Below are 25,803 nucleotides of genomic sequence, written 5' to 3'. Positions count from 1 at the left end.
AACAGTTTTTTGGTTAACCTGTCTTTGTAAATTGTCCTGTGGTGAGGCTCGGGTCAAGTCGATGGGTTGCTGGGTGGTGAGGCTCGTCGGACTGGGAAGGCCTGTTCTGCACTGCATGTCTGAATACATAAACAAGAAGCCACAGGTTTAAGGAGGCTGCACAGTGGTCAGCGTACTGCGCCAGCGACTGGGGTTCAATTCCTGTCACCGCCTCCAAGGAATCTGTACAATCACCCTGTGACCATGTGGGTTTCCTCTGGGTGCTCTGGTTTCCTCCTACTTTCCAAAGACGTACGAAATGTAAAGATCAGTAAGTCGTGGGCCTGCTGCTTGCGGGCTGCCCCCAGCACAAACTTGGACGTTAGCGCAAAATGAGGCATTTCACTGTACGTTATGATGTCACACTTGACAAATAAAGCTAAACTTTAAAACTGAAAGGGGATGTGTGGGGTATGTTTTCTGACACAGGGAGAGTCTAGAACAGGCTGCCAGGGGCGGTGGTGGAAGCAGATATGATGACAGTATTTAAGAGACATTTAGACCATAGACGTGGGAGCAGAATTAGGCCATTTGGCCCATGGAGTCTGCTCCGCCATTCCGTCATGGCTGAATTACTATCCCGCTTAACCCCATTCTCCTGCCTTCTGACACCCTTACTAATCAAGAACCTATCAACCTCTGCTTTAACTACACCCAATCACTTCTCCTCCTCAGCTGTCACCATCCTCAGACTAAAGAAATTGCTCCTCATCCCTGTGCTAAAGGGACTTCCTTCCGTTCGGAGGCTGGTCCGTCATATCTCATCACATTTAGACAGAGACATGAACGTGAAGACTATGGAGGGACGTGGATCATGGACGAGCAGAGGTATTTGGCTTCCTTTGCCATCCTGGTTGCCACAGACAGAGTAGGCCGAAGCTCTTGCTCTTGTCCTCTAGTTAACCAAGTGATTTTAAAGGGAGCATGGGAAATGGGGTCCTGGTCAAATGATAACTGAGACATGGCGGGTGGCAGGCAGCAAAGAAATCAGGGCCCAGTCAGTTGAAAGGGAGTGCAGGACCCATGGTCTGGATGAGTGTTCAAAGCTCAAAGTAACTTTGTTATCACCCTGTGCCACCCTGAGAGTTATCTTCTTCCTGGGCATTCACCATAAACACAAGAAACACAATAGAATCAATGGAAGACACCCCCAACAGGACGGACAAACAATCAACGTGTAAGAGGCAACAAAGCATGCAAAGAGAAAAAGGGAAATTAAAATAATAAGTAAATAAATAAGAGATAAATATTGACAACTTGAGATGAAGAATCGTTGAAAGTGAGTCCCTAAGCTGTGGGCACAGTTGAGTGACGGGGCGAGTGAGGGGAGAGGGTGAACTGTGCCCCCCGTGTGTGGCTGGGGAACTTTATACTTTATTGTCGCCAAACAATTGGTACTAGGACATACAATCATCACAGCGATATTTGACTTTGCGCTTCACACTCCCTGCATTACAAATATTAAATATTAAAAGTATTAAAAATTGTTATAATTAGTAAATATTAAACATTTAAATTATAAATCATAAATAGGAAATAGAAAAATGGGAAGTAAGGTAGTGCAAAAAAACTGAGAGGCAGGTCTGGATATTTGGAGGGTACGGCCCAGATCCGGGTCAGGATCCGTTCAGCAGTCTTATCACAGTTGGAAAGAAGCTGTTCCCAAATCTGGCCGTACGAGTCTTCAAGCTCCTGAGCCTTCTCCCCGAGGGAAGGAAGATGGCTGGGTGGGTCGTGTCCTTGATTATCCTGGCAGCACTGCTCCGACAGCGTGCAGTGTAAAGTGAGTCCACGGACAGAAGATTGGTTTGTGTGATGTGCTGCGCCGTGTTCACGATCTTCTGCAGCTTCTATCGGTCTTGGACAGGACAACTTCCATAACAGGTTGTGATGCACCCTAGAAGAATGCTTTCTAGAACACCAGATTTATCACCCGATGAGTAAGATGCTGAACGATTGTGATTTCCCAATGGATGGAGAGTGGATGATTGGAGATTTCCTGTGCTAGGAATTGCAGCTCTGGCTGTGCTGGAGGAGCATCACTCTGTCTGAGGGTCAGTAAAGTTAGTCTACCTTCAGTAACGACTGTGTAGGGGGGCTTTGTCCACCGATGAGGGACAGTGTGTGAATGGGACTGGAATCTCACCCCCCCCCACCCAGTGAGGGTCACTCTGTGTGTGGGACCTGATTCCCTGTGAGTATCAGAGTGTCTGACCCTTCTGCCAGAGAGAGGGGGTGTGTGTGTATGTATGTGTGTGGAAGGTGGGGGATCCGTCCCCCACCCAGAAACCCTGTGAGGGTCAGTGAGTGAAAACCACCTCCGGTCCATCATCCCCAATGACAGGGAGAGCTTTCTGACATTTTCTTTTTATTTCCCTCTTTCATATTCTCTCTCTCCTCTCCCTTCTGCATCTTCTGCAATGTACTGTGTATACTCTCTTTCCCTCCCTCTTTCTCCTTCATATCCCCCTCTCTCATACTTCCATCTCTCTCATTCTCTCCCCTCCCACCCTATTTCTCTCCCCCACCAGCTCTCTCCTGAACCCTCTCTGCCCAATAAGCTCCTCATCTCCATTTCTTTTGATCCCTCCTCTTTCTCTTTCCTCTCCAATTCACTCTCCTCTTTTTTCCTCACTCAACTCCCTCACTCTCCCTCCAAAGTCTCTCCTATTCCTTCCCCTCCCCCTCTCCGCTGCCCCTCTCTCCCCTCCCTCTTCTCCCATGCACTCCCATTTACCTGCTTCTCTACCTCCAACCTATTGAGTCTCTCCCCATTCCTTGCTTCCTACCACCTTGCCCTCATCCCTCCAGCTCCCCTCTCCCCATCCCCTTCTGACTCTTTTCCTCCGTTGGTTGTTCTTCTCTCATACAAACGTGTTCTACCCCCTGGAATCAAAACAGGGTGTTCAGCCCAACTTATCCATGTCTACCTGAGTTAATCCAACTTGCCTGCATTTGGCCCGTGAACCTTTCCTGTCCACAGCCGTCAGCCGGGCTGGGGGCTCTCCGAGGCATGTTGGGGAGGTGGACCCTCAGCGACCCGGGCAGACTCCGAGCCGGGCAGACCCTGGGGTGAGGGCGAATGGGAGAGGGATGGGACCTACAGGGTGCCTGGGTGCATTCCGTAATGACCTTGGGTATAAGGAGGTGGGGACAGAGTGAAGGCGAAGCCATTGTATTGCTCAGTAAAGGCAGGGAGGGAAAAGTTAGACCCCATAGAGAGGGGCTGAGAGAGACAGTAATCCAAGTAAAGAGGGGCTAGATGGGGGAGTAGAAAGAGAGCTAGACCCTGAGGGGTGGGTTGGAAGGAGTTAGATCCCATTGTAACCTCTGCTAAAGGATGGAGAGGGGGGAGAGAGGGACAGAAAGAGGGAGGGAGAGGAGTGGACTATGCCATGGTCCCAAGTAAAGGAAGGAGGTCGAAGGGGGAGAAATGGATGGACACCTGGTTAAAGGGGATGGAGAGAAAGGGAGGAGGAAATGACCCCCAGGTACAGGGTGGGATCCCTTAATGTCCATAGGTAGTGGGGAGGGCGTAGGTGACAGGAAAGGGTTGGAAGATGGGGTGGGTCGATGGGTAAGGGGAGAGAGAGAGAGAGCTGATCATCTCTGCAGTGACCCCAGATAAACTGTGTGTGAGAGCGGAATGGAAGACGGGAGGGTATGACTACCCTCACAGCTAGGTGGCAGAGAAGGGGAGAGCAATGGCTACCACAGGTAAAAGCGATGGAGGCATTGTGATGGAGGGAGAGTGGGTGAGGAAGGAGATGGTGTAGGATGAGTGAGGGAGCGTGAGGAAGGACACTAGATGACCCACACCACTGTGCAGGAGTAGGAGGGAGGGGATATGTTTGGAAGGAAGACAAAGAGGAGGTGAATGTCATAGAACCCAGTACAGGCTGATTGGCCCACCATGACACCAATTTCAACGACATTAGCACTGGCACTTGGTTTAGATCCCTATAACATGTCTTTAAAACCATCTTTATACCCCATCTACTGCACTCTCTGGCAGTTCAGTCTGTACACTGGAGAGAATTCTTGGGGATAGGATCTTGAGTTTTTGGAAAAACATGGCCTAATTAGGGAGAGCTAGCATGGCCTTGTGTGGGGCAAGTCATGTATTACCAACTTGAATGAGTTTTTTGATGAGGTGACGAGGGTGATTGATGAAGGTAGATCTGTGGAGGGTGTGTACATGGATTTTTTTTTTAGTAAGGTGTTTGACAAGGTCCCTCATGGGGGGCTCATCCAGAAGATTAAGATGCATGGGGTCCATGGTGAATTGGCCGTTCGGATTCAGACTTGGCAGACAGAGGGTAGTGGACAAAAAGACTTATTCTATCCGGAAATCTGTGATTAATGGTGTTCCACAGGGATCTGTACTGGGACCTCTGCTATTTGACGTATACAGTACATAAATGATCTGGATGAAAATGTAGATGGGTGGGTTCATAAGTTTGCAAATAACATTAAGTTTAGCGATGTTGTGGATAGTGTTGGAAACTGACAAGAAGTACAACAGGATATTGATCAGTTGCAGGTATGAGCAGAGAAATGACAGATGGAGTTTAACCTGGCCAAATGTGAAGTGTTGCACCTTGGCAGGTCAAATGCAAAGAGACAGTAAACTGTTCAGGCCGAGAGCCTTGATGTACGGAGGGATCTTGAGGTTCAAGTTCACAGCTTCCTGGAAGTAGCTGCACAAGATGATAGGGCGGTTAGGCTGAAAGGCAATAACATGCTTGCCTATATCAGTCGAGGTACTGAGTTCCAAAGTCGGGAAGTTATGTTGCAGCTTTTTGAAACTCGTTAGGCTGCATCTGGAGTATTGTCTACAGTTCTGATCGCCCCAGTATAGGAAGGATGTCGAGGCTTTGGAGAGGGTGCAGAAAAGGTTTATCAGGGCATTGCCTGGACTAGAGGGCGTGTGCTATAACAAGAGGTTGGACAAACTTGGGTTGTTTTTGCTGGAGCACTGGAAGCTGAAGGAGATCAGATAGATCATGAGAGGCATAGATAGACTAGACAGTCAGCATCTTTCTCCAAGGGTTGAAATATCTAATACTAGAGGGCATGCATTCAAGGAGAGAGAGGGTAATTTTAAAGGAGAGGTGAGGGGCAAGTTTTTCACACAGAGAGCCGTGGGCGACTGCAATATGCTGCCTCGGCTGGTGGTAGAGGCAGAAACGTTAGAGACTTTTAAGAGATGTTTATACGGACACATGAATGTGAGAAAAGTGGAAGGATATGGACATTGTGTAGGCAGAGAGATTCGTTTAGTTAGCCACTTGGATACTAATTTAAAAATTGCTGGTGAACGCAGCAGGCCAGGCAGCATCTCTAGGAAGAGGTACAGTCAACGTTTCGGGCCGAGACCCTTCATCAGGACTAACTGAAAGAAGAGATAGTAAGAGACTTGAAAGTGGGAGGGGGAGGTCTGAGATGATAGGGGAAGCCGTACCTTCCCTTCGTACCCATCTGTTATTGATTCATTTATTATTATTATTAATTTTTTTTCTCTCTCTCTCCTTTTTCTCCCTCTGTCCCTCTGACTATATCCCTTGCCCATCCTCTGGGTTTTCCCCCCCTCCCCCCTTTCTTTCTCCCTGGGCCTCCTGTCCCATGATCCTCTCATATCCCTTTTGCCAATCACCTGTCCAGTTCTTGGCTCCATCCCTCCCCCTCCTGTCTTCTTCTATCATTTCGGATCTCCCCCTCCCCCTCCCACTTTCAAATCTCTTACTAGCTCTTCCTTCAGTTAGTCCTGACGAAGGGTCTCGGCCCGAAACGTCGACTGTACCTCTTCCGAGAGATGCTGCCTGGCCTGCTGCATTCACCAGCAATTTTTATGTGTGTTGCTGGAAGTTCCAGCATCTGCAGATTTCCTCGTGATTCCTAATTTAATTGGTTTGGGACAACAATTGGCTGAAGGTCCTGTTCCTCTTCTCCTCACCGTCTTATAAATCTCTGTAAGGTCACTTCTTAGCCTCCAGGGTCACTCCAGGGAAAAAAAAAGACCCAGCCTATCCACTCTCTCCTCACAACTCAAACCCTCCACTGCTGGTAACATCCCTGTATATCTTTCCTGCATCCTCTCCAGCTTAATGCCATCCTTCCTATAGCTGAGCAATTAGAACTGTACATGGTACTTAATAAGATCATGACTGATCTGATTGTGATATCAATTGTTCATTCCCACCAACCCCAAGTTACCTTTCACCTCCTGTTGCTTTTTAAGCTCTTGTTTAACAATATTCTGATCAGTTAATCTGATCAACCATCCCAGTTTGTGCCCCCTTGCTGCACTGCATTGTAGACACATTAAAACATGTTTTATATGTACATTATAGATACATTAAAGCATGTTTTATATGTACATTGTAGACACATTAAAGCATATTTTATAATGTAACATTGCAAATACATGGTGGTATTTATCTACTTATGCACATTTTATTCCATATTTTCCCTTTAATTTCTAACTTTACTTTTATATGATTCTTTATAATTGTGGAATGTTGTTTTTTGTTGAAGTCACACCCTCATCAACATACCACTGCAAATTTCTGATAATGTATATGGTGAATAAAGTTGATCCTTGATCCACTGCCATTTGAAAAGGAGATTTCCAGAAGACCATAAGGCATGTATCATTATTACATCATTTAGCCGTTCAAGTCTGCTGCACCATCATAGCTGATTTATTTTCCCTCTTAACCCCATTCTCCTGCCTGCTCCCTTTTGACACATTTCCTAATCAAGAACCTATCAACTTCCACTTTAAGTACACCCAGTTACTTGGTCTCCTCAGCTATCTGTGGCAATGAATTCCACAGATCTACCTCCCTCTGGCCAAAGAAATTCCTCCCCATCTCTGTTCTAAATCGACATCCTTCTAACCTGATACAAAGACTCGTGACCAAATGAGAGCGATAATTTCAACTCACGTCTATCTAAAATAGGTGACTTTGTTTATGACTCCCGACTTCTAGATGGTCCCACAAGAGAAGACATCTTCTCCACATCGTCCCAGTCACAGCCCCTCAGGATGTTGTATGTTTCGGTTCTAGTTCTATCATACTCCCTACGGGCACAAGCCTAACTTGTTGAGCATTTCCCTGTGGGTCCGCCTGCCTTTTCCAAGCCTTGCAAGCCTCTTTCAAACTGCTCCCAATGCAGCAACGTCCTTCCTTGAAAAGGAGATTGCTGCTCTTCACAGCACTCCAGTTGCCGTTTCAGAACTGATCAAAATGAACAGAAGCATAACATTTCCACTTCTGTTTTCAACTCCCTGAGCAATAAATGATTTCCTAATTAGTCACCGCGCCTGTATTCCTGTATTCTCATATAGAACATAGAGTAGCACAGTACCAGCCCTTTGGCCCACAGTGTTGTGTCAAGCCTTTAACTTACTCCAAGATCCCTTTCCTCCCATATAGCCCTCTATTTATCTTTCATCCATGTGTCTATCTAAGAGCCTCTTAAATGCCCCAAAGTATCTGCTTCCACCACCACCTTCTACTCACCCCCAACTCTCTGTGTGAAAAGCCTACCTGACAGCCACCCGACTACACCTTCCTCCAATCCTCACAAAGTCATGCCCCTTTGTATTAGCCATTCAGTCCTACTCTCTAGCGGTCCAATCAATCTGTTTATGAGGTTGCCCTGATCCACTCTCTCCCACCCTCCCTCTCCACACTTACTTCTTCACTATCCACTATTCCCATTCACAATCCCTCCCTGTCCCTGTCTCCCTGCTCTGAGTGAAGACACTCCTTCTCAGTTCAGTTCTAAGTGTCTTGTCCATGTCATAGAACTCAGAACAGTAGAGCAGAGATATATAACCGTATAACAATTACAGCACGGAAACAGGCCATCTCAGCCCTTCTAGTCCATGCCGAACTCTTACTCTCACCTAGTCCCACTGACCTGCAATCAGCCCATAACCCTCCATTCCTTTCCTGTCCGTATATCTATCCAATCTAACTTTAAACGACAACATGGAACCTGCCTCAACCACTTCTGCTGGAAGCTCGTTCCACACAGCTACCACTCTCTGAGTAAAGAAGTTTCCCCTCATGTTACCCCTAAAGTTTTGTCCTTAAACTCTCAACTCATGTCCTCTTGTTTGAATCTTCCCCACTCTCTATGAAAAAAGCCTATCCACGTCAACTCTATCAATCCCCCTCATAATTTTAAACACCTCTATCAAGTCCCCCCTCAACCTTCTACGCTCCAAAGAATAAAGACCTAACTTATTCAACCTTTCTCTGTAACTTAGGAGATGAAACCCAGGCAACATTTTAGTAAACCTCCTCTGTACTCTCTCAATTTTATTGACATCTTTCCTATAATTCGGTGACCAGAACTGTACAATTTATACAATTATACAATTTCAACATTACATCCCAACTCCTATACTCAATGCTCTGATTAATAAAGGCCAGCAAACCAAAAGCTTTCTTCACCACCCTATCCACAGGAGATTCCACCTTCAGGGAACTGTGCATCATTATTCCTCGATCCCTCTGTTCTCCAATCATAATTTTCTCTTTCCCTCTAGCTCTCCCCTCACTTTCTCTAAGTCTTAATTTCCCACTATCCACCTTCCCCACCCCTCCCTCAACTATCTCTTTCACCCTTCCCTCACTCCCTCCATCCCCTCCTCTCCCTCATATTCCCTTCACTCACTTCTCCATCTTTCCCTCATTTCCTGCTGCCTCTCTTCCCTCACTTCCTCTCTTACCTCTTGCTCTCTTCTCGCTTCTTCCTTGTTTTCTTTTTTCCACTCCTCATCATGTTCTCTCTCTTTCACTTCCATCCCTCCCTCTCCTTCTGTTTCTTTTGCCCTTTCCCTTCCTCAATCTCTCTGTCCTTTGCTGTCTTTCTTTTGCCTCCCATAAGACCATAAGATGTCATTCAGCCCATTGAGTCTGCTCCAACATTTCATCCTGGCTGATCACAGATCCTATTCAACCCCATACACCTGCCCTCTCACTGTATCCCTTGGTGCCCCAACCAATCAGGAATCTATCAACTTCTGCTTTAAATATACCCATGGACTTGGCTTCCACCACAGTCTGTGGCAGAACATTCCACAGATTCTTCTCTCTTTGGCTAAAAAAAATTAGATCATAGTTGATTTATTTTCTTTCTCAACCCCATTCTCCTGCCCTTTCCCCATAACCTTTGACACCCTTACTAATCAAAGTACACTCAACCTCCGATTTAAATATACCCAATGACATGGTCTCCGTAGTTCATATTCCTGTGTGGCTGCATGTTTCTCCTGAGAGTATCCTTACCCCTAGGTGTTAGTGACTCAGTCTAAGCATCTGTCAGTAGGAGCACACCCACTTCTGTGTGTGTCTGTGTGAATGTGTGTGTCTGTCTGTGTGTGAGTGTGTGTGTATGTGTGTGTGTGTGTGTGAGTGAGTGTGTGAGAGAGAGAGTATGGATGTGTGTGTCTGTGTGTGAGTGTGTGTGTGTGTGAGTGAGTGTGTGAGAGAGAGAGTATGGATGTGTGTGAGTGTGTGTGTGTGAGTGTGTGTGTATGTGTGTGTGTGTGTGTGAGTGAGTGTGTGAGAGAGAGAGTATGGATGTGTGTGTGTGTGTGTGTGTGTGTGTGTGTGGAGGCGCTTATCTCCCTGATCTTTTTTTTACCCTCTCCTCATCTCTCAGTTCCTTTCCCATCTTTCTTCTACCCTCTCCCTCCTTTACTTCATTCCCTCCTTCCCTCTTCTCCTTCATTTTCTCCCTAGCTTTCATCCTCCCTTTATCTCCCAACTCTTCCTGTCTGACCTTACTGGGATCTCTCCCTTTCCCCCTTTTCATACCTCGCCCTGCCATCCCTCCATCTCTCTCCCTCCCTCATTCCTCCCTCTCCCTATATTTGTTCATCTGTCTCTTCTCTCCTCCATCCCCTACTCTCCCGCCTTTTCTTCCGACTTCATCCCTCTCCCTCACTCCCCTATCTCCCTCTCCCTCCGCCTTTGCGTTTCTTCCCCGCTCTCTCCCTCTCCCTCCTCCCTTTCTCCCTCTCGTCTCTTGCAGTGAGCAGCTTCGACGCAGGTGGGCGACAGTCTGGCGCGGCTGCCTGCCTGCTCTGCTGTTGCACGGAGCGGGGCGCGGGCTGTGCGCAGCCTCTGCCCGGGCCGCGGAGGCTGGGAGTGCGGCGCTCCGCCGGTCGCTGTCCAGGTGCTGAAATTTTGTCGCGGCCGCTGCAGCAGCCCTGCCCGGCCGGCGCCGTGTGGTGGGCCAGCTCCCCAACATGCCTCGGAGAGCCCCCAGCCCGGCTGACGAGCCCGGCCCGGACTCCCGGGCAACCCAAGGCAGAGCTTGGATAGGTCTGGTTTAATCGCAGCAGAAAGGACACAGGAGTGGGGGTTAAGGAGAGGGAAGGACACAGAGGAAGAGAGGGACAGAGAGCGCGGAGGGGACTGAAGGAGGGAGGAAGGAGAGGGGGAAGGACAGAGAGAAGGAGAAGGAGGGAGAGGGAGGAGGAAGGGAAGGACAGGGAGGGAGGAAGAGAGAGGGGGTTCAGAAGGAGGGAGAAGGGAGAGGGGGAAGGACAGCGAGGGAAGGAAAGAGGGAGAGGAGGAACGACAGAGAGGGAGGTGGGAGAGAGGAAAAAAGGGGAGGGAGGAAGTCGAGAGGGAGGGAGGGAAAAGGATAGAGGGATAGAGTAAGGAGGGCGAAGGAGAGAGGGGAAAAGGGGGAAAGGAAAAGGAGACAGGAGGGAAAAACGCGGGAGGGAGGAAGCAGGGGTTGTGTCTGCAGTGATGGAGCGAGGGGGCAGCGGGCAGGAAGAGGCCTCCCGGAGGGGCAGCAGCAGGGGAAGGGGCAGCGGGAGCTCCGCGGGTAGGACTCCCCCGAGTCGGACCCCTCCGGGGTGGGAGATGGAAGAGAAGTCGGCAGGAGGTACTAACGCCCCGGCCCCTGCTCCTGCCCCTGCCCTCGGGCCGGGCCGCGGTAGCGTACGGAGGGTCGGCGGCTCTCCGGAGCGGCCCCGGGCCGGCGAGGCCGACCCTGGCCTGGGATCGAGCTTCATGCAGCGGCAACTGGGCTCTCTGCTCCAGCCCGGAGTCAACAAGTTCTCCCTCCGCATGTTCGGCAGCCATAAGGCGGTGGAGATGGAGCAGCAGAGGGTACAGTCTGCGGGAGGCTGGGTGATCCACCCCTACAGCGATTTCAGGTAAAAGAGTGGGGTGGGCGGAGGGCTGGGCTCCACAGTGACCCTAGCTATAGAGGAGCGGAGGGGGTTAGACCCACAGTGAACCGGGATAAAGGAGACGACGAGTAGGGAAAGCACGTAGACCCTGGGGTAAAGGGAAGGAATCCTGGATCCCATACCGACGCTGGGAGGGAGAGGGGGTGGACCCACAGTCATACTGGGTAGAGGAGCTTGGACGCTTGGATAGGGAGTTGGGAGGGGACAGGAGAGCGCATGGACTGATAGTGACCCCTGGGGTGGTGGAGGATGGGGGAAGGAAAAGAGGTGGACCCTCAGTGACCCGGGCAGACTCCGAGCCAGGCAGACCCTGGGGTGAGGGCGAATGGGAGAGAGATGGGACCTACAGGGTGCCTGGGTGGATTCCGTAATGACCTTGGGTATAAGGAGGTGGGGACAGAGTGAAGGAGAAGCCATTGTGTTGCTCAGTAAAGGCAGGGAGGGAAAGGTTAGACCCCATTGTGACCCTGGGTAAAGGAGAGAGAGGGGCTGAGAGAGACAGTAATCCAAGTAAAGAGGGGCTAGATGGGGGAGTAGAAAGAGAGCTAGACCCTGCGGGGTGGGTTGGAAGGAGTTAGATCCCATTGTAACCTCTGCTAAAGGATGGAGAGGGGGGAGAGAGGGACAGAAAGAGGGAGGGAGAGGAGTGGACTATGCCATGGTCCCGAGTAAAGGAAGGAGGTCGAAGGGGGAGAAATGGATGGACACCTGGTTAAAGGGGATGGAGAGAAAGGGAGGAGGAAATGACCCCCAGGTACAGGGTGGGATCCCTTAATGTCCATAGGTAGTGGGGAGGGCGTAGGTGACAGGAAAGGGTTGGAAGATGGGGTGGGTCGATGGGTAAGGGGAGAGAGAGAGAGAGAGCTGATCATCTCTGCAGTGACCCCAGATAAACTGTGTGTGAGAGCGGAACGGAAGACGGGAGGGTATGACTACCCTCACAGCTAGGTGGCAGAGAAGGGGAGAGCAATGGCTACCACAGGTAAAAGCGATGGAGGCGTTGTGATGGAGGGAGAGTGGGTGAGGAAGGAGATGGTGTAGGGTGAGTGAGGGAGCGTGAGGAAGGACACTAGATGACCCACACCACTGTGCAGGAGTAGGAGGGAGGGGATAGGTTTGGAAGGAAGACAAAGAGGAGGTGAATGTCATAGAACCCAGTACAGGCCGATTGGTCCACCATGACACCAATTTCAACGACATTAGCACTGGCACTTGGTTTAGATCCCTCCATTCCTTGCCTGATCATGTGTTTGCCTCAATGCCTTTTTTAAACATTGCTGTCGTATTGCTGGCTCTTCACCTCTGGAATGACCTCACGTGGCTGCATTAGAGGGGCTGGAGACAGCAGTATGTGGAAGGGGGGGAAGGGAGGGAAAATAGGAAAGAGGGAACCAGGGGGCAGGAGGCCTGGTATGTGTGGCAGGCCAATGTCATGCAATTGAGTGGAAGAGGGTTGGCATGAGCGTGAATGCCAGACTGAATGTGTAAGGTTATTTCTTGGCTTGCTTCTGCATGAGAGACTCAGAGTATGAGAGAGACAGACAGACAGACTGTGGAATGAGTGCATGTGTGCTTGTTTGTGAGACTCTATGTGTCAGATTGTTCAAGTTTAATAAACACTCAGTATAGCCAAACGAAACAACATTTCTCCAGGGCCAAGGAGTAAAACACGTTACCAACAGCACACAGCACAATTAGTACATGAGGTTATTATATGGTTGTGTGTGTGTGTGTGTGTGTGCACACACGTGTGCACCTAAGGCAGGATATGGGAATCATCACAATCATGCCTGAGTCTGCTGGAAAGAGTGAGGCCTGGTCACTTGTCTCTGAGTGCAGACGTGTCAGAGCAGTGTTGGGAAGTGTTTATGCGTGCTTGGCTTGTGTGCATCAAGGCCTCCTTAAGCAGCTGCAGTTTGTATGGCGAAGATGCTGCTGTTGGGGAGAGAGTTCCGGAATTTAGACTCTGTGTCAATGAAGGAACAGTTGACACGATCCCAAAAACACAAGGATTCTGCAGATGCTGTAAATCCAGAGCAACACACACAAAATACTGGAGGATCTCAACAGGTCAGGCAGCTTTTATGGAAATGAATGAACAGTCGACATTTTGGGCTGAGGCCCTTCATCGACATTATTCCAAGTCAGGGTGGTGAGTGGCTTGTAAGACAGTCTACAAATAGTCCTGATGAAGCATTTCAGCCCAAAACAGGACTGATTATTCTTCTCTACAGATGTTGTCTGACCTGATGAGCTCCTCTAGCATTGTGTGTGTGTGTGTGTGTTGCTCTGGATTTCCAGCATCTGCAAACACTCTTGTGTCTACAAATGGTGGGGTTCCTCAAGGCTGTTGCCCTTACCCTGCTTGGCAGTAGAGGCCACAGGTTCTGTTAAAGCATTCTGAGTGAGTAACTACAGTGCATTTTGTAGAGATGGTGCACACTGAAGCCCCTGTGTGGTGAGCTTGCAGGCTGAGTCGGTGGTAAAGAAAGCGATTGCAATGTTAGCATCCATTTCAAGAGGACCTCAACATAAAAGCAAGAATGTACTGCTGAAGCTTTTTCCAGAGGTAGTCAGATGGCATTTGGAATATTGTGAGCAATTTTGGGCCCTGTATCTCAGGAAGGAGAGGGTTCAGAGGAAGTTCACAAGAGTAATCCCCAGATGTGCAAGGGTTAACATAGGAGGAGCATTTGATGTCTCTGGGCCTGTGCTCAATGGGAGTTTAGAAAGGTGAGGTGAGATCTCATTGAAACATACACGATGCCGAAAGGCCTGATGTAGACTAGACACGGAGAGGATGTTTCCATCGGCGGGAGGGTCTCGGCTCCGAGAACATTGCCAAAATGATGGGCGTCCCTTTAAAGCAGAGATGAGGAGGAATTTCTTCAGCCAGAGGGTTGTGAATCTGTGGAATTTGTTGTCACAGACGGCTGTGGAGGCCAAACCTTTATAATAATAATATTTATAGAACACTTTTCACACCGACAATGTAGTTCAAAGTGCTTTTCAATGGGATAAAAGTACAAACATGAAAGTAAAAGACAAAAAGATGTTGGTTTAAAGCAAAGTTAAATAAATGGGGCTGAGCTGATATTGAAAAGTGTCAATTGAGTGTGCATCCCTTATAGTTTTAGGTACTGAGTGTAATGCAGAGATTGATCGGTTTGTGATTGGTAGGGGTAAAGGGTTATGGATAGAAGGCAGGAAAATGGGATTGAAAGGAAGACATCTATGGGTGAAGTGCAGCAGACTCGGTGACCGGAATGGCCTATTTCTGCTTCTATACTTCTTGGTCTGCGAGGAATATGACCCAAAGAAAAACTCTCAATCCCACACTCATTAATACTGATGGTTTGTAGAGACAAAGAGTGAGACTCTATAAATTAAATATTCATCTGTGTTAAGTATTACTTAGATTAATTAGGAGTGGTTTCACGTTGCACGTTTAGAGTCAGACAGCTCTGTACATGGCTGCATTTCACTGCTTGCTGTCTGCTCCCCAGTGCACAGGAGGTTTAGCAGGAAACCATGCACAGGAACTCTATACACAACACAGTTTAATTGTCGCAGTGGCTCTTGTACATTGGTAATTGGTTCTCAGGGGTTCCTGACGTACAGGAACACACTGGCAGATGTCCTGGGATTTCACTCGATTTGACTGGTCATAGCCAGTTGGCAGGTCAGGCAGCTGCCCTTGGGTGTGTGACAGGTGTAACTGCATGATCCCTCCGTGGTTCACCCTGTGATAAACAGGCTCTGAGGCTTGTGCGAATGCTGACAGTGACAGGTGATGTCAGGGCTCCTGGCATCTGCTGGAGGCTGTGACGTGCAGCCGTTGGCTTGTGTGTGGCAGATTGTTGGGCAAGGAGTGGATGGAGTGTGTGTGTGGGGGGGGATGGTGGTGTGTGTATTCACACTGGTTGTGAAGGTGATACTATATGTGAGGAGAGAGAGAAGGGAAGAAAGAGAGAAAGGGAGATGAGGGAGGGGGAGAGAGGAAGAGCAAGAGAGGGGGCAGGAGAAAGGGAGGGAAATAAGGGGAAGGCAGACGGAGTGAGAGAGTGAGGAGAGGGGGAAGGAAAGAGGGAGAGAGGAGAGTGAAAAGGAAACAAGGAGGGAGAGGGAGTGTGGAAGAGAAGAGGTGGGAGGAAAGAGGGGGAGAGTAGGTTAGAAACCGAGAGGAGAAGGAGAGAGAGGCAGACAGGGAGAATGTTAGAGAGAGAGTGGGGAAAGAGCAAGAAGGAAAGGGGGAGTGTGTGAGTGAGGGAAACGCTATAGAAGTCAAAATCACTGAGGAAGGGGACTGAAGGGGGTAGGGTGACTGTGTGGAGGGTCTGTAGGGGGTAGGGTGACCGTGGGAAGGGACTGTGGGGGTACGGTGACTCTGGGGAGGGACAGTAGGGGGTAGGGTGACCGTGGGGAGGGACAGTAGGGGGTAGGGTGACTGTGGGGAGGGTCTGTAGGGGGTAGGGTGACCGTGGGAAGGGACTGTGGGGGTACGGTGACTCTGGGGAGGGACAGTAGAGGGTAGGGTGACCGTGGGGAGGGACAGTAGGGGGTAGGGTGACTGTGGGGAGGGTCTGTAGGGGGTAGGGTGACCGTGGGAAGGGACTGTGGGGGTACGGTGACTCTGGGGAGGGACAGTAGGGGGTAGGGTGACCGTGGGGAGGGACAGTAGGGGGTAGGGTGACTGTGGGGAGGGTCTGTAGGGGGTAGGGTGACCGTGGGAAGGGACTGTGGGGGTATGGTGACTCTGGGGAGGGACAGTAGGGGGTAGGGTGACCGTGGGGAGGGTCTGTAGGGGGTAGGGTGACCATGGGGAGGGACAGTAGGGGGTAGGGTGACCGTGGGAAGGGACTGTGGGGGTACGGTGACTCTGGGGAGGGACAGTAGGGGGTAGGGTGACCGTGGGGAGGGACAGTAGGGGGTAGGGTGACTGTGGGGAGGGTCTGTAGGGGGTAGGGTGACCGTGGGAAGGGACTGTGGGGGTACGGTGACTCTGGGGAGGGACAGTAGGGGGTAGGGTGACCGTGGGGAGGGACAGTAGGGGGTAGGGTGACTGTGGGGAGGGTCTGTAGGGGGTAGAGTGACTGTGGTGAGGATCTGTGGGGGGTAAGGTGACCGTGGGGAGGGTCTGTAGGGGGTAGGGTGACCATGGGGAGGGACAGTAGGGGGTAGGGTGACCGTGGGAAGGGACTGTGGGGGTAGGGTGACTGTGGGGAGGGTCTGTAGGGGGTAGGGTGACCGTGGGGAGGGTCTGTGGGGGTAGGGTGACCATGGGGAGGGTCCGTAGGGGGTAGAGTGACTGTGGGGGTAGGGTGACTGTGGGGAGGGTCTGTAGGGGGTAGGGTGACCGTGGGGAGGGTCTGTGGGGGTAGGGTGACCATGGGGAGGGTCCGTAGGGGGTAGAGTGACTGTGGGGGTAGGGTGACTGTGGGGAGGGACAGTAGGGGGTAGGGTGACTGTGGGGAGGGTCTGTAGGGGGTGGGGTGACTGTGGGGAGGGACAGTAGGGGGTAGGGTGACCATGGGGAGGGTCTGTGGGGGGTAGGGTGACTGTGGGGAGGGACAGTAGAGGGTAGGGTGACCAGGAGGGTAGGGTGACCGTGGGGAGGGATAGTAGGGGGTAAGGTGACCATGGGGAAGGGAGGGTGACCGTGGGGAGGGACAGTAGGGGGTAGGGTGACTGTGGGGAGGGTCTGTAGGGGGTAGGGTGACCGTGGGAAGGGACTGTGGGGGTACGGTGACTCTGGGGAGGGACAGTAGGGGGTAGGGTGACCGTGGGGAGGGACAGTAGGGGGTAGGGTGACTGTGGGGAGGGTCTGTAGGGGGTAGGGTGACCGTGGGAAGGGACTGTGGGGGTACGGTGACTCTGGGGAGGGACAGTAGGGGGTAGGGTGACCGTGGGGAGGGACAGTAGGGGGTAGGGTGACTGTGGGGAGGGACTGTAGGGGGTAGGGTGACTGTGGGGAGGGTCTGTAGGGGGTAGAGTGACTGTGGTGAGGATCTGTGGGGGGTAAGGTGACCTTGGGGAGGGTCTGTAGGGGGTAGGGTGACCATGGGGAGGGTCTGTAGGGGGTAGGGTGACCGTGGGGAGGGTCTGTGGGGGTAGGGTGACCATGGGGAGGGTCCGTAGGGGGTAGAGTGACTGTGGGGGTAGGGTGACTGTGGGGAGGGATAGTAGGGGGTAGGGTGACTGTGGGGAGGGTCTGTAGGGGGTAGGGTGACCGTGGGGAGGGTCTGTGGGGGTAGGGTGACCATGGGGAGGGTCCGTAGGGGGTAGAGTGACTGTGGGGGTAGGGTGACTGTGGGGAGGGACAGTAGGGGGTAGGGTGACTGTGGGGAGGGTCTGTAGGGGGTGGGGTGACTGTGGGGAGGGACAGTAGGGGGTAGAGTGACCATGGGGAGGGTCTGTGGGGGGTAGGGTGACTGTGGGGAGGGACAGTAGAGGGTAGGGTGACCATGGGGAGGGTAGGGTGACCGTGGGGAGGGATAGTAGGGGGTAAGGTGACCATGGGGAAGGGAGGGTGACCGTGGGGAGGGACAGTAGGGGGTAGGGTGACTGTGAGGAGGGACAGTAGGGGGTAGGGTGACCGTGGGGAGGGTCTGTGGGGGGTAGGGTGACCGTGGGGAGGGTCTGTGGGGGGGTAAGGTGACCATGGGGAGGGACAGTAGGGGGTAGGGTGACCATGGGGAGGGGAGGGTGACCGTGGGGAGGGACAGTAGGGGGTAGGGTGACTGTGAGGAGGGACAGTAGGGGGTAGGGTGACCGTGGGGAGGGACAGTAGGGGGTAAGGTGACTGTGGGGAGGGTCTGTAGGGGGTGGGGTGACTGTGGGGAGGGTCTGTGGGGGGCAGGGTGACCGTGGGGAGGGACAGTAGGGGGTAGAGTGACTGTGGGGAGGGTCTGTAGGGGGTGGGGTGACTGTGGGGAGGGACAGTAGGGGGTAGGGTGACCGTGGAGAGGGACAGTAGGGGGTAGGGTGACCGTGGGAAGGGTCTGTGGGGGAGGAGGAGAGCAGTCGAGGGGAGTCCGTGAGTTAAGTTCTTCGGGGAGGGACCACAAGTACGTCTGAGACTGACTGGAAGTGCACGGCCGAAACTGAGTGTGAGACGAAGGTGGGGAAGTGTGAGAATGAGTGTGAACAAGGATGTGCGAGGGCAGGGGTGGGGTGAAGGTCATACCGGTGAGAGTGCAGCGGCAGGGTTGTGAGAGTTTCAGTGAGACTGGGATGAGAGTACAAACACGTACGGGTGAGGTCATGAAACTGAGCGTGGCGTTGCGGAGCAAAAGGCTGAGTAAATTGTAAAAGGTGGCAGACTGGGCAGTGGTGGTGCTGTGATGGACCCAATGGTTCCTGTGCACTAAATCAAGATTAGCGTTATTAAGATTAGACTTATTTGTCATATGCACACCGGAACTTTGGAACAGCCAGTGAGGTGAGGCATTTGCTTCAATGACCAGCACAGTGCCAGGATTTTGCTGAGGGCGGCCCGCGAGTAATGCTACGCCTCTGGTGTCAACATAGTGTGCGCACAGCTTACTAACCCTCACCTGCGTGAACGTGGGAGGAAACCAGAGCACCCGGAGGAAACCCATGCGGTCACTGGGAGAGCACACAAACTCCTTACAAGCAGAGGCATCCGATCTGCGATGGCCGGTGCTGTAAAGCGTTGTGCTAACCACTGCCACCCAGTAAAGACAGGTCACTAGAAAGGGAAGTGATTTGGGAGGGGTTTTGCTTAGAGGAAGCAGACATTCCTTGCTCCAGTTATGGAGACTCCCACCAGAGCACACAGGGAATATTAGGGACAGCTGTGGGTCCCTGCCGAAGGAGGATAAATTCGGGGTAGCGGAGTGCCACGGAGGTTTGCCAGGTTTGCTCAGCAGGCCAGACAGCATCTATTACTTACTTACTGCCCATTCTGTCACTGGTATTTAGGGCAGCAATGAAGTCCTCCGTCTGTCTGTCCTTGGCCACTTGGATGTAGAAGGATTTGTCATTGCTGTTTCTGTAACAATTTTGTTTGACCAGTCAGGGTCGTTAGCCCTGAGCTGAACCCCCAAACCTGGAGGACCGAAGGACCACTCTTAGTCTGGCCTCTATCCTTTGACCTGTTCGGCATGGGTGACCCGACCAAGAGCCAAAGCACAAAGTCCTGACTCCAGCCAACATCAACCTACAGGCCAGATATACTGCAGATGTAGCCTAAGTCCACGAGCATCGTGGTGTGGAGATTGATGGTACAGCAGTCTCTCTAGTCCTGAAGAAGGATCTTAGCCTGTTTATTCCCCTTGACAGACGCTGCACCTCCGAGCGGACCACAACCCTATTGTAGGGTTTGGAGGCTGGCGTGCCGTTTGCTGTTGTGTGCTGGGGCAGCAGGCTGAGGGTAGCAGACACCAACAGAATGAAGAAACTCATTCTTGAGGCCAGTGATGTTGTGGGGATGGAACTGGACTCTCTGACGGTGGTGTCTGAAAAGAGGATACTGTCTAAGTTGTATGCCATCTTGGACAATGTCTCCCATCCACTACATAATGTACTGGGTGGGCACAGGAGTACATTCAGCCAGAGACTCATTCCACCAAGATGCAACACAGAGTGTCATAGGAAGTCATTCCTGCCTGTGGCCATCAAACCTTACAACTCCTCCCTTGGAGGGTCAGATACCCTGAGCCAATAGGCTGGTCCTGGACTTATTTCCTGGCATAATTTACATATTACTATTTAATTATTTATGGTTTTATTACTATTTAATTATTTATGGTGCAACTGTAACGAAAACCAATTTCCCTCGGAATCAATAACGTATGACTATGACTCAATGACCTGGAGAGTTATGTTGGCTGGAGTCAGGGCCTTGTGCTTTGGCTCTTGGTTGGGTCACCTATGACAAACAGGTCAAAAGGTAGAGGTCAGACTAAGAGTGGTCCACCGGTCCTCCAGGTTTGGGGGTTCAGCTCAGGCTAACAAACCCGACTGGCCAAACAAAACTCTTGTGGAAACAGGAATGAAGCATCATTGCCCCTTGGCCCCAGAGGGACACTGTTTTATTCGGCTGTACTGATGAATACAGTTGAACAAGTAACCTTGACGTGAGAGGAGGAGAACAGAATAAGAAGGTGGGTGGAGGGGAGGAGTACACACTGGCAGGTGATTGGTGGGTGGGGAGGGGGAATGAAGTAAGAAGCTGGGAGGGGATAGGTGGAAAAGGTAAAGGACTGAAGAAGGAGGAATCTGATAGGAGAGAATGGTGGACCTTAGGAGAAAGGACAGGAGGAGGGGAACCAGGGGGCAGGCGAGGAGAAGGGAGGGTAAAAGGGGATACAGAATGGGGAATGGAAAAAGAAGAGTAGAGGGCAGAAATTACTGGAAGTTAGAGAAAGTAGATTAGGCCTATGTGTCTGAGATGAGAAGAACTGAGAGAAACTAAATTTATAGTATTATAAAGGACACAAACAGGTCCTTCAGCCCACTAAGTCTATACTGACCCTCAAGCACCTATCCACATTAATCATATTTTAAACTCCCCACACCTCCATCAGCTCCTCCCCAGATTCCAACTCTTACCAAGACACTGGGAGGCAATTTACAGTGGCCGATTAACCCAGTACTGCCCCCTTACAGAGTGACCCTCCTTCAGTACCACTCCACACAGTGTGTCCTTCCCTCTGCTCTGCCCTTCCCAGTTTTAGTCTCCCTTAGTACCGCCTCTCCTACAGGGTGACTCTCCCTCAGCACTACCCCTCCCATAGAGAAACCTCAGCACTCCCTTGGCATCACCCCTCCCACGTAAAACCCCAGCACTTCCTTAGTATTACCTCTCCCACGTAAAACCCCAGCACTTCCTTAGTATTACCCCTCCCACAGTGAAACCCCAGTACCCCCTCGGCATTACCCCCCCACAGTGAAACCTCAGTACCCCCTCGGCATTACCCCTCCCCCACAGTGAAACCCCAGTACCCCCTCGGCATTACCCCACCCACAGTGAAACCCCAGTACCCCCTCGGCATTACCCCTCCCCCACAGTGAAACCCCAGTACCCCCTCGGCATTACCTCCCCCCCACAGTGAAACCCCAATACCCCCTCGGCATTACCCCCCCCACAGTGAAACCCCAGTACCCCCTCGGCATTACCCCTCCCCCACAGTGAAACCCCAGTACCCCCTCGGCATTACCCCACCCACAGTGAAACCCCAGTACCCCCTCGGCATTACCCCTCCCCCACAGTGAAACCCCAGTACCCCCTCGGCATTACCTCCCCCCCACAGTGAAACCCCAATACCCCCTCGGCATTACCCCCCCCACAGTGAAACCCCAGTACCCCCTCGGCATTACCCCACCCACAGTGAAACCCCAGTACCCCCTCGGCATTACCCCTCCCCCACAGTGAAACCCCAGTACCCCCTTGGCATTACCTCCCCCCCACAGTGAAACCCCAGTACCCCCTCGGCATTACCCCCCCCACAGTGAAACCCCAGTACCCCCTCGGCATTACCCCTCCCACAGTGAAACCCCAGTACCCCCTCAGCATTACCCCCCCCACAGTGAAACCCCAGTACTGCCCCTCCTACAGTGACAGAGCCTCCCAGCAGAGACGGCGGGTTGTGTCCCAAGTTTAACTGTATTTCTGTAGACATCTAAGTGTGTGCAGCCTTTCCAAGACAAGGTTAATTAGCCAGTATTGATTGGGGTAAGCAATACCTAGTGTGTGAGATATCCTAACACAGTGCGCCTGCCTTTGGGATTATCTCAGGCCATGCAGTCCATCCGCATCCCCCCCCCCCCACATACCCAACAGCTCCAGCCAGCATTATAAATCGTCTCAATTTAATGTGCCACCTCTCACAGGGATGGGATCCTCCTCTTCCTCTCCCTGGGGAACAGGTCTCCCCCTTCTCCCAGCGGGTGATCCTTCACCCCACCCATATAGAGAGGCTTGTCCCCGCCCCTCCATCCTGTTCCCCAGAAACCGTGGTGTGGGGTGGGGGGGGGTAGGGTTCCCATCTCTGATTCTGGAGAGGGAGAACAGACCAAAACTTCCATTCAGCTCTTGCCTAAGGGTGCAAAATAGCATCTGCTTACACTCACAGTCAATCTGCTATGCACAGTTAATGTTTGTGTGTACCAGTGACTGAAGAGGTCAGTGTGTAAATTTGTGTGCTTGTGTTTGTTGGTGACACTACCTTTATTTTTCAATGTACACGATTGTCGTTTGCTTCAAATCAAATCAGTGAGGACTGTGCTGGGGCAGCCCGCAAGTGCCACCAACCTAGCATGCCCACCACTCACTAACCTTAACCTAGCATGCTCGCCACTCACTAACCTTAACCATACGCCTTTGGACTGTGGGAGGAAACCAGAGCACCTGGAGGAAACCCACGCAGTCATGGGGAAAATGTACAAACTCCTTGGAGGCAGCAGCGGGAATTGTCCCCCGATCAGTGTTGGCTGGCACTGTCACAGCGTCACGCTAACCACTATGTTACCGTGCCCATAAGACACAGTGGCAGAATTAGGCCATTCAGCCCATCAAGTCTGCTCCATCATTTGATCATGGCTGATTTATTTTCCCTCTCAAACCCATTCTCCTGCCTTCTCCCAGTAACCTTTGACACCTGTCAACCTTCACTTTAAATATACCCAATGACTTACCCTTCACCGCTGTCTCCCGGTGTGTCCACATATCTCTCTGTGTATCCTTGTCCCTGGGAATTAGTCACTCAATCTGTATACCTGTCAGTGGGAGAACACCTCGCGCGCGTATGTGTGTGTGTGTCTGTACCTGTACACTTGAGTCATCCGTGAATTCATGTGTTTCCACATTCTTGCTGTACTTGGTCGTGATAAAGCACGCGCATGTGTATAATGTATATGAGAGAGTGTCCCGGTGACTCAGGAAGTGGTCATGTTGAAAGCGAGAATACTTGTTGGAAATTTGAAATAAAAATGGAAAATGCGGGGTAAACCTCTGGTCAGGCAGCATCCGCGGAGAAAGAGTCCCAGGAATCAAGGAACTGGGAAAAAGAGACTTTCAATAGGGGAGGAGGTTGGGGGTGCAAGACAGAGGAAATAGTTGTGACAGGGCAAGACCTAATGGGTTAGTGAGAAGTGCCTCTCATTAACAACACACACAAAATGCTGGAGGAACTCAGCAGGTCAGGCAGCATCTATGGAAATGAATAAACAGTCAACATTTTGGGCCGAGACCCTTCTTCAGGACTGATGGCTGATAAGACCCCGGGACCTGATGGTCTGCATCCCAGGGTACTTAAGGAGGTGGCTTTAGAAATCGTGGACGCATTGGTAATCATTTTCCAATGTTCTATAGATTCAGGATCAGCTCCTGTGGATTGGAGGGTGGCTAATGTTGTCCCACTTTTCAAGAAAGGAGGGAGAGAGTAAACAGGGAATTATAGACCGGTTAGCCTGACGTTGGTGGTGGGAAAGGTGCTGTAGTCAATTATAAAAGATGAAATTATGATACATTTAGATGGCGGTAACAGGATTGGTCCGAGTCAGCATGGATTTACAAAGGGGAAATCATGCTTGACTAATCTTCTGGAATTTTTTGAGGATGTAACTATGAAAATGGACAAAGGAGAGCCAGTGTATGTAGTGTACCTGGACTTTCAGAAAGCCTTTGATAAAGTCCCACATAGGAGATTAGTGGACAAAATTAGGGCACATGGTATTGGGGGCAGAGTACTGACATGGATTGAAAATTGGCTGGCTGACAGGAAACAAAGAGTAGCGATTAACGGGTCCCTTTCGGAATGGCAGGTGGTGACCAGTGGGGTACCACAGGGTTCAGTGCTGGGACCGCAGCTGTTTACAATATACATTAATGATTTAGATGAAGGGATTAAAAATAACATTAGCAAACTTGCCGATGACACAAAGCTGGGTGGCAGTGTGAAATGTGAGGAGGATGTTATGAGAATGCAGGGTGACTTGGACAGGCTGGGTGAGTGGGCGGATGCATGGCAGATGCAGTTTAATGTGGATAATGTGAGGTTATCCACTTTGGTGGTAAGAACAGGAAAGCAGATTATTATCTAAATGGAGTAAAGTTAGGAAAAGGGGAAGTACAACCAGATCTAGGTGTTCTTGTACATCAGTCACTGAAACCAAGCATGCAGGTACAGCAGGCAGTAAAGAAAGCTAATGGCATGCTGGCCTTCATAACAAGGGGTGTTGAGTATAGGAGCAAAGAGGTCCTTCTGCAGCTGTACAGGGCCCTGGTGAGACCACACCTGGAGTACTGTGTGCAGTTTTGGTCTCCAAATTCTTGCTATCGAGGGAGTACAGCGTAGGTTCACAAGGTTAATTCCCGGGATGGCGGGACTGTCACATGTTGAAAGATTGGAGCGACTGGGCTTGTATACACTGGAATTTAGAAGGATGAGAGGGGATCTGATTGAAACATATAAGATTATTAAGGGATTGGACATGCTAGAGGCAGGAAACGTGTTCCCGCTGATGGGTGATTCCAGAACCAGTTTAAGAATAAGGGGTAGGCCAGTTAGAACGGAGTTGAGGGAAAACCTTTTCACCCAGAGAGTGGTGGATATATGGAATGCTCAGCCCCAGAAGGCTGTGGAGGTGAAGTCTCTGAATGTTTTCAAGAAAGAGATGAATAGAGCTCTTAAAGATAGCGGAATCAAAGGTTATGGGGATAAGGCAGGAACTGCATACTGATAGTGGATGATCAGCCATGATCACAGTGAATGGCAGTGCTGGCTCGAAGGGCCGAATGGCTTACTCCTGCACCTATTGTCTATTGTCTTTTGAGTGGGGGGGGGGAGGCGACAGAATAAAAAGATGGGAGGGGAGAGGAAAGAGGCTGGCTAGAAGGCGATAGGTGAAGTCAGGTGTGTGGGACAGGTAAAGGGCTGGAAAGGAAGGAATCTGATGGGGGAAGAGGGTGGACCATAGGAGAAAGAGGAGGAGGATGGCACCCAGGGGGAGGTGATAGGCAAGTGAGAAAAGATACAGGACCAGGGCAGGGAATAGATGAAGGGGGCGGGGGGATTTTTTCTTACCGGAAGGAAAAATCGATATTCATGCCATCAGGTTGGAAGCTAACAGGACAGAATCTAAGCAGTTCTCAATAACGCATCTGGTCTTGCCCTGTCACAGCTATATCCTCTTTGTTGCCCACCCTCTCCCACCTCTGTTAATGCCTCTTTGTTAATTCTAGCCAATAATGAGGCTGTGGGATTTGTCCAGTGAGGTAGACGATATGGATAGAACAAAAAGTAATGGCCGGCAGAAACGGCCACTTCTGATACAGTCAGAAGGACAGACAAAGTTACCAGAAGCTGGAGAGGTTGGTTTGGGGTCTCTGGAAGGCTGCATTGTGCCGAGTCAGAAGACATGGTGTGGAACCACAAGCTTTTGTTGGGTCGCGTGTGACGTGCTTGCCTTTCTGTAGTCGAGGCACCGAGATGAGGGAAGTTACAATGCAGCTACGGGATCTAAAGCTCTGGTCAGGCCTCATCTCAATCTTGGTCGCCCGATTA

At 51.1% G+C, this 25,803-nt stretch overlaps 1 protein-coding gene across 1 annotated transcript in view; it reads left to right on the top strand.

Moving 5' to 3' along the window:
- The first annotated feature begins 10,823 nt into the window (after positions 1–10,823).
- Positions 10,824–25,803, top strand: part of LOC140194191 (potassium/sodium hyperpolarization-activated cyclic nucleotide-gated channel 4-like) — a 146,056-nt gene continuing 131,076 nt past the window's right edge. Inside the window, exon 1 of the mRNA XM_072251698.1 lies at positions 10,824–11,236. Coding sequence (XP_072107799.1) covers positions 10,824–11,236 — 413 coding nt within the window. The remainder of the gene's footprint in view (positions 11,237–25,803) is intronic.

Source organism: Mobula birostris, chromosome 2, assembly GCF_030028105.1.
Source record: "Mobula birostris isolate sMobBir1 chromosome 2, sMobBir1.hap1, whole genome shotgun sequence".
NCBI lineage: Eukaryota > Metazoa > Chordata > Chondrichthyes > Myliobatiformes > Myliobatidae > Mobula > Mobula birostris.
This window is presented reverse-complemented; position numbering and strand designations above follow the sequence as displayed.